The sequence below is a fragment of the Austrofundulus limnaeus genome, unplaced genomic scaffold, assembly GCF_001266775.1.
Source record: "Austrofundulus limnaeus strain Quisiro unplaced genomic scaffold, Austrofundulus_limnaeus-1.0 Scaffold27, whole genome shotgun sequence".
Classification (NCBI taxonomy): domain Eukaryota; kingdom Metazoa; phylum Chordata; class Actinopteri; order Cyprinodontiformes; family Rivulidae; genus Austrofundulus; species Austrofundulus limnaeus.
Window position 1 is genome coordinate 148131 of NW_013952429.1, and position 9653 is coordinate 157783.

Below are 9653 nucleotides of genomic sequence, written 5' to 3' on the forward strand. Positions count from 1 at the left end.
ATATATATATATATATATATATATTTGGAAATAATTTACTATGGATGAATGCTTGATTTTGTATGTTGCTGTACACTCCATCTGTAACACTGTGCAATTTTGTACTTTTTTGTATTTATTTATTTTGCTGATAACTGGGACCTCAGTATCTATCTTTCATTCCTCAGAAGTTCTGCCTTGGCGCAGTCAATCCACAGTCTGTTGATGTCAAAATCACGTTTGTGCAAAGAGGTTGATCCAAAACCATGATTGTAACTGAAAATGGAGACAAATTTGGCCAACCCTGAATCAACGAGAACTGCTTTTTGGCACACCTGTGGAGAAAGAGCTAAACAGATACTGAGGCACTAGATCAGGGCTACTAAACTAGGGTGCTGCAGGGGCCACAGTTACTGCAGGCCAACAGCACAGGGGCCGAACATCCAGCAAATAAAGGCATTATGTAAATAAAGCATTACAAAGATTTGTTACCTTTTGAATTTGTTTATTTTGCTGCATTTAATCATAAATTCAACATACAGAACACAATGTAATAAAAGTAGTGATAATAAAACATCAAAAACAAAGACATTTTGCCTTCTATTTAATAAAGATTATTCTTACATCTGTGATTTGCCAAAATTTTAAACAGATTTTATTTTGACTTTATCTTTAACTGCTTGTAGTTTTAGGTGTCTTGGGGGTTCATAGAAATATATATTTTTTACCAGCTTCTAGCTAAGATTCTGACATTTCTGTAGATACCACACATGTCTATGTCTAACTAAAACAAACTAATAGAAATTAAAGTAGAAAAAACAGGGAGTTTGCTAGCCTGGCCCTTGCCTTCCTACGCAGTTTCTCTCAATTCTAGTTTCCCTTCACTGCTCCGTCCGGGAGCATTTCAGTCGGGCCAATCAGAGAACAGGAGGTGGAGTTTTGAATGACGTCGATGTTCTACGCAGTGTCTGCTTGTGAGTTTAGCAATGGCAGTGGAGGAAGTGAATGAAGCCAGTCCACGTTGATAAGGCTTCCAAATTAATTTATATTTGTCTGACAAAGCCTGCAGCTCTCATTTACAGCCATCTCGTTTGGCTCGGTACTTATCTCCTCTCAGTAGGGTTGTTTACAGTGCATGCAAATTACGGTTAGCTTTTAAGCTTTGCCTCCTTCACAGTGGCACACATTCGTCGCGGCCAACCGATCCAATCCTTTTAAACTTCGACAGAGGCCACGCCTCCAGCAAGAATTGCTTCTCTATAGCCGAGAGTCCAGACCCTCGTATGAAGCAAAGTGAAGGACAAGGGGATGATTTTAACCAGGCTAGGAGTTTGGGCTTAACAGATTAATGAACATATCGGCAGGCCGGATTTTGGTCACCAGTGGGCCTGATGTGGCCCGTGGGCCACCAGTTAAATAGCTCTGCACTAGTTCCTTCTAACAGACCGTATATATTACTCTCCATTATGCTACAATTAGTTGTGCACAGGGTTGACAGTATGCTGGAAATAAATGGGCTTGGACCCCGGTCACAACTGCTTTGCAATTCTAGTTTTTGAGTTTGTGTCTGACAGTCAGACTGTGCTGTAAACCTTAGAGACTAATCTAATGCATGAAACATTAGTATTTTTATGTATGCACTAAATGTGGTTGTTACAACTTTGTTACTCATTAACAATCATGGCTTTTCTATATGACACCAAATTTTACTGTTTTTAGAAAGGCATGTTCTGATGCATCGAATCTTCTGATATTTGGTATAAAATACTTTAAAACACAAAGTATGAGTTTATTAGGTTGTTTAAAAAAATGCTTTGTGTCTACAGGAAAAAAAAAACCTTCTTTGGTCTGACCAAAAATTCTATTTTACAGCTTACTCCCAAATCAGAAGTAGATGGTGAATAGAATTATGATTCTTCTTGTACATCACCGATTCAAACTGTCAATATTTCAATTCACAAATCAGTAAAAAGGGATTTTTATGGGACTGATTCAGTGGATTGCTGAACCCAACAATGAGAACAATGGACCTCATGCAARAACATGTTCGTATTCTTATCCTAAATTTCTCTTACTTTTGTTCGTACAAAGGGTTCGTACGAACATGTCACGTCAGATTCAACAAACTCTTCAATCTTCAGGAAAAGTGTGTAAATGAGCTGCGTAAATTCCACCTGTTCGTATCCAGCTGCTCGTGCACGCGAGAGGAGATTAGCATAATTACCACCCCAAAAACACCATATAAGGCTATGTTTCCTGCCTCAGATATCAGGAAGTGTTCATTCATGAAAAATGACAGCGAAAACTGAAAAAATAAAAACTTTACGAGTTCAGAGATTGAAGTCCGTCTGTCAGAGATCCAGAAAAGAAAATCTGTCATTTTTAGCAGGTCAGCTGTGGAATAAAAAGAGCTGCTAAAAGTATAAACAACTGTGTTAAATCATTTTCATTTATTCAGAAGACACAGCGCTGCGCACCGTAACCCCCCCCCCACCGCAGCGCGCTGCGCGGTGCAGGTGGTCTCAGATGCGGGTCTGAAATAAGCATTTTAAAATGTTTTCAAAATAAGTCTGGCACTTTGGAGAAAATCCTGGACTTGATCATATATCCCCTCTGGTCTGGGAACGTCTCGGAGTCCCCCAGGACGAGCTGGAAGGTGTAGCTGGGGAGAAGGGGGTCTCTTTGCTGCTGCCCTCGCGACCCGATCCCGGATAAGCGGCGGAAAATGGACGAACGGACAATTTATATTGTTAGTCTAAATTATTACATTTAAAATTATAACTCTAATTCAAGCAGAATAGCCTATTGTCAACATAATTATGGAGTGTAATTTATTTTCAACTCAAAATATCTTCAAACTAATGAAATATAAAGTTATTAGTGAAGAAAACCCGTCTGGATAACAGCAGACTGACTGCTGGTAAAATATACAACAGGTCTGGACCACTCGTGAATTTTGTTCGTATCTGAAAAAAATCTTAGAATACGAAAACATTGGTGAATGCCACAAATTCTCCTAAATCACTCGTACGCACAACTTAAGAACAAATCTGTGCGTACGAATGGTTCTTGCATGAGGCCCATTGGGTCTACAAGATTGTACCTCGACAGTCTTTACAGACAACAAACAAATTCCACTGAACAAACAAAACTAGTTTTAGGCACAGTAGCCGTTAGTAAAGTTTCTTAATTGGTAGCCTAGAACATTGTTTTTTTATTTGTTTTACGTGACAGAAATGACAGAGAAAAGAAAATTGAACTATCTGACAGGGCACTTAGCCAAAAAGTGGCCCAGGCCCGTCCAGGCCCACCCAGCGTGTCCCCAAGTGGCACAACAACATGTTTAAAAGCAGCAGGACCACGGCTTGTTGAAAAGTTGAATCAGAGCAACAACTGGATGTGGAAGTATTCTTTAAAAAAGATGGGAAGGAATGCTGTCCAGGGGAGGATTTAAGGGCAGAAACAGAAAATGTCACAGACTCAAACTGTTCAAAGCATGAAGAAGGCGAAGAACCAGAACTGAGGGGAGCCTCATCGATCAGATTTTCCAAATAAAAACACTTTTCAAACTTTTTGCACAGAGCATGGGCTTCTAGAACAGGACCATCATCAGATGGATATTTAATCAAAACTTTTAAAAAACCAGGTCTGTTTGCCATGTTTGATGAAAAAATGTCTTAGCAGCTTTAACAGCTCTCTTGTATTTCCAGAATTGTCTCTCATCTACAGAGGAACTTAAAGTCCATCTCTTCTGCTCTGATGTCTGATACAGCAGGTTGTTTGATTCCAACAGGGCTGAGATGAATGTTTGGTGGGTTTATTTGTGATGTTATTAAAACATTTTGTTAGAATAATCAATTTTCATGTTTGGATTTCCGTATTTGAACTGGTCACTTATCCAAATTTATATTTTTGTCCAAGGAAGCTGGAATCCCCCTCAGATCTCTTCTTAATTTTCCGGTTTGAGTCCTGGCTTCTTTTCGCCTGCAGCTAAAGGTAAAAAGGTGCTAACATCTTTTGCTTGGTTGTCTGTAATGTTAGTAAAACATCTCATGAACCACTGAACGATTCAAGATGGCTGCCACCGCTAAGCAATCTTAGCACAATAAATGGCTATAAATCATTTAAATTTACAGTTATTGAGCTAAAATTTGGTGCAGTGGACGCTGGAAGTCACCACATATTATGCTTGTGCAAGATGTTGGAATTTTGTGAGATTAATTTAAAAGTTGGGTCAAAACAACTATAACTCAACATGAGATAATTTTAGTTTAAAACTGCAGATGATATGCATTCATTCAAGGAATGATAGAAATTTTATATTTTTACAGTATGTCTTAGAAATGACTGCATTGCTGTGAGCCTATTTAAACATCAAAGCTAAGAAGTAATTGATTACCAGCCTTCAAATACCTGAAATGTTTCTGGCATGTGCAGTTCCCTAAATTCTCCTCACCTGTGCTGACTCGTATGTGATGGTCTTGGTTTCAGTGTGAACTAAAGGGATGTCTTGGTAGGCCACAGTTCCTCGTAGGGAGTTGGTGACATCTGAGATGGTGACTGTCTGGGCCTTTAGCACAGGAGACTGTAAAGATTAGATAAAGAGCAATATGTTTAAAAAGGTTTCCATAAACTTAACAATACCTACATTATCATAAAGCTCAGCTTAAAGATAGGTCACTAATCACAGTCAAGCTCATACATTTTAAGTTCTAATTTTGCAATTACTAAAAGTTTTATTCATAAAGTTACTTATACGGCTTCATTTTTTAAATAACAGCTTAATGGTGGCTCACCCAATGACAAAGATAAATACAGAGTCTTATAGAGTCTGCTAAGGGTTTCAAGTTTAAATACCACAGTGTCAAAATGACTGCATGCAGAAACATTAAAAACATTTTTAAATAATGAAAGCAAGAAATAAATGTTCAATACTGCAACTACAGTTACAATAATTCTGACTGATGAGGTCAAAAACTCTAATTTTATCTTTACAGAAAAATAAAACTTTATCTTCAAAGAGTTTAAAAACAGCATCTAATTTAGTTTGAATAGGCTTGTTTTTAGGAGTTTTAGGCATTTTAAAGAGGATTGATAAGCAGGTTAATGTCTTTTAAACATTGTTTAAATTTATTTAATAAACAGCAAGATTGACTCCTGTCTCTGTGATCTTTGTTAGTAAAATGTCATAAGACTGATATATAACTATACTAACAAAGCCTAATCAGTCAGGAGACATGAGTCTAAATTTATGTGTCACCAACTATGGTGCTTGGGGAACACCATCCTGCATATTTCAGTTTTCAGACACTTCCTGTGGAGCTGACTAAACTTTCCAACACTTTAGCAAACTCCTCTTACTCCTGTAAACTTTACACATTATAAAAGTAAGTCACATTACTTTTGGACTTTGTATAAGAACGTTTTGTTGTCATTTCAGTCTGAAGCTTCTTTGGTAATAAATGATCTTGTTTTGTTCATTATCACCCACCTCTAAAAAACATAATACTTTCTTATGCGTGTGCATGTGTTAAATTCTGTGCATTGTTTGCTGTTTTAACAAACATATCTCATGAACCATTGGACAAATTTTAATTAAATTCAGAAAAAAAATGACTGGACGTACAACTAAAACTGAATAAATTTTGGAGTTGATCCGAATTAAGAAGGCCCCGAGCGACAGCAGAAACATAAAATAGCTTTAACCCTAACGCAATGAAATTTCTTTGCTTAAAACTTTGATTGGAGTCAACACTGCCTGTTGATGAAATATCTTGTGAATCATTGAACAGAATTTAATGAAATCCTCAGCAATCAGTGGATCTATAACTGTTTATTTTTTAAGTCAACCCAGGTCAAAATGATTGCAAACATTGTCATAATAAAATAACATTACTTTGTAGGTTTGAGCTCATCTAAGAAAGTGTTTATGTTTGGCTCTTACTGTCTTACTGAAGGTTTCTTATATGAGTTCAGATTATTTTAAACCACTACTGTGGTTAACTGTAAGTACCAGAACAAATGCCGCAAATAATCTTCTAGTTGATTTAAAACATATCTTGTGTTTAACAGCTTCGTTTTATGTCAGTCTAATGCTCCATGTGTGCAGAGCCAAAGGGAACACAGTGCAGATCTTAAGAATACCACTGTAGTTTCTGAGTCAGAGGGTTTAATGTGTGCCAGCTGTTCCAGCATCCACAAAGTACTGCATTGCCCTGGAGGGGAGGCCCACTGCCAAGTACTTCAAGCAAATTGCAACAAAACAGGCATCTGGATATTCTGGTCGTTTTTCCTTTCAAGCTTCAAAAACAAGGTGTGCTCGAGGGAAACAAGCATTCTAGGATATTTTTGCTGAAATGTCTGAAAACTTTCCGAAAAGTCTTCAGTTGATCCAAAATGCTGCTGTCAGAGATCTGATGAGAGTTTAAAGGAGGGATCATACACTCACCGGCCACTTTATTAGGTACACCACGCTAGTAACGGGTTGGACCCCCTTTTGCCTTCAGAACTGCCTCAATTCTTCGTGGCATAGATTCAACAAGGTGCTGGAAGCATTCCTCAGAGATTTTGGTCCATATTGACATGATGGCATCACACAGTTGCCGCAGATTTGTCGGCTGCACATCCATGATGCGAATCTCCCGTTCCACCACATCCCAAAGATGCTCCATTGGATTGAGATCTGGTGACTGTGGAGGCCATTTGAGTACAGTGAACTCATTGTCATGTTCAAGAAACCAGTCTGAGATGATTCCAGCTTTATGACATGGTGCATTATCCTGCTGAAAGCAGCCATCAGATGTTGGGTACATTGTGGTCATAAAGGGATGGACATGGTCAGCAACAATACTCAGGTAGGCTGTGGCGTTGCAACGATGCTCAATTGGTACCAAGGGGCCCAAAGAGTGCCAAGAAAAGATTCCCCACACCATGACACCACCACCACCAGCCTGAACCGTTGATACAAGGCAGGATGGATCCATGCTTTCATGTTGTTGACGCCAAATTCTGACCCTACCATCCGAAAGTCGCAGCAGAAATCGAGACTCATCAGACCAGGCAACGTTTTTCCAATCTTCTCTTGTCCAATTTCGATGATCTTGTGCAAATTGTAGCCTCAGTTTCCTGTTCTTAGCTGAAAGGAGTGGCACCCGGTGTGGTCTTCTGCTGCTGAAGCCCATCTGCCTCAAAGTTCGACGTACTGTGCGTTCAGAGATGCTCTTCTGCCTACCTTGGTTGTAACGGGTGGTTATTTGAGTCACTGTTGCCTTTCTATCAGCTCGAACCAGTCTGCCCATTCTCCTCTGACCTCTGGCATCAACAAGGCATTTCCGCCCACAGGACTGCCGCTCACTGGATGTATTTTCTTTTCGGCCCATTCTCTGTAAACCCTAGAGATGGTTGTGCGTGAAAATCCCAGTAGATCAGCAGTTTCTGAAATACTCAGACCAGCCCTTCTGGCACCAACAACCATGCCACGTTCAAAGGCACTCAAATCACCTTTCTTCCCCAWACTGATGCTCGGTTTGAACTGCAGGAGATTGTCTTGACCATGTCTACACGCCTAAATGCACTGAGTTGCCGCCATGTGATTGGCTGATTAGAAATTAAGTGTTAACGAGCAGTTGGACAGGTGTACCTAATAAAGTGGCCGGTAAGTGTATTTCTCCCCTTTGGCTCCATGTAAAACTCAGAAAATATTGCATAATTTTACTTCTAACATACAAACCTCTCAACATTCAAGCTCCATCTTATATTAAACATCTTATTGTTCCATACTTTCCTAACAGAGCACTTCACTCTMAGACTGCAGGTTTACTTGTGGTTCCTGGAGTTTCTAAAAGTAGAATGGGAGGCAGAGCTTTCAGTTATCAAGCTCCTCTCTTGTGGAACCAACTTCCAGTTTCTGTCCGTGGGGCTGACACTCTGTCTAATGTCAATACTAGGTTTAAATGGATAGTTTGATTATATTTGAAGAGATGTTCTGTCAAATAATTATTTGACATACAAAACATATAAAAAGGCTAGAACTTTTTTTTCAAGCTAAATGATTTTAAATTTGTTTTTCAGGTTTTTAAAACAACTGTTTCTAAAAAAATGACCAACTGATTTGAGGGAATGTCACATTTGCTAAAATTTAACTGCACACTTTCCCATACTGGAGCTGTTGACAACAAAATTCTTCACGAGTGACCAAAGCCACGCCTGCATTACTGAGGATGACGACTCAATTCGTCAATCCATCTCTCGCACCAACTGACCATCTCTTGAGAATAAGATACTAAACTCCTCCGCTTGCATGCCCCTCCACATGAGAACTTATTATGACTGGTCAGAAGTTAGTGGGAGTGTTTATTCATGCTGAAAGCGCTCAGATGCTGCATTTTACTTCAACCATTCGCTTCAAAAAGAAAAAAGCGACTCGCTTCGAGAAGCCAACTGTTATAGGCTACCAAGAAGAAGGCATTAATAAAGATAGTTAAACGGTCAAAAACTCATGAATGGAGATAAAGCAGACATTGTGCACGGAGGAATCTGACTGATAAAAACTGTGGAGCTTAAAACATGACAGATTTGTGAATAAATAATGGGTAATGGGTATCTGATTTTTTTTCTGCATTGTAGACTCCAGCGGGAAGAAACCCCATGCAGTGACATATGCTGCAGTGGGAGGGGTTTCTCAAGAGCTCGGCATGGTGTGTCTAGGGGCTATGAAAGGTGTGTGAAAACAAAGATTGAACAACCACATGACTGCGTGTCGTCCAGCCGGCTTCCGAGCGACCATACTGAAGCCTTTAGACTAAGAGGAAATTACTCTTATCCCAGCTGCTTCAATGCAAACTCCCCCAGTGTAAACTGAAGGACTTGGCCCAAAGATGCCAACAGAACCACATCATCCACATAAAGCAAATACAGAACCCTGTGGTTCCCAAACTAGACACCCTCATCTCCACGACTGCACCTTGAGATCCTGTCCATGAACACCATAAACAGGGTCAAAGAAAAACAACAGCCCTGGTGGTGTCCAATCTGCAATAAAAATGAGCTCAACTTTGTGCCAAAAATACAGACGTAGCTCCTGCTTTGGTTATCCAGGGACCAGGAAGCCCTTAAGATCAACCCAGACACTCCTGCAGCATCTCCTGATAGAATGCTGCAGGGACCACGGTCATAAGCCTTCTCCAGGACCTCAAAACACACGTAGAGTGAAGAGTCACACTACCATGAGTTGATTCAAAAAGCAAAGCTATTGATTTACAGGTCTGTCTACCTTCCAGCACCTCACTTATGATCATGAAGTTTGCATCATGACCAGAAAAAGACATCCCAGAAACAGGCAGCCAAAATGGAGTCAGTTGAGGTGTTTTGGCAATCTGATCAAGAAGATCCATTTAGAGGATTTTCAGGGACTGGGAAGAGATCCCAGACAGACCCAGAACTTACAGGAGCAAATGTGATTCTTCTCTGTACTGGGATGTCCTGTGGTTCCAATCCATCCATCCACCCATCCATCCATCCATCCACCCATCCATCCATCCATCCATCCATCCATCCATCCATCCATCCATCCATCCATCCATCCCTCCACATTTCTATCTTTCCATCCATCCTTCCATCCATCCATCCATCCATCCATCCATCCATCCATCCCTCCACATTTCTATCTTTCCATC

The 9653-nt window shown here is 39.9% G+C and overlaps 1 protein-coding gene across 3 annotated transcripts in view; it reads right to left on the reverse strand.

Moving 5' to 3' along the window:
* The window catches only part of epb41a (erythrocyte membrane protein band 4.1a), a gene marked incomplete in the record, with an annotated part of 93837 nt that overhangs the window by 37048 nt on the left and 47136 nt on the right, over positions 1-9653 (reverse strand). For 2 of the 3 annotated variants that reach the window (XM_014004848.1, XM_014004847.1), the window contains 1 exon segment: positions 4436-4564. In XM_014004848.1, the coding sequence (XP_013860302.1) occupies positions 4436-4564 (129 nt within the window). 3 annotated transcript variants of the gene reach the window in all.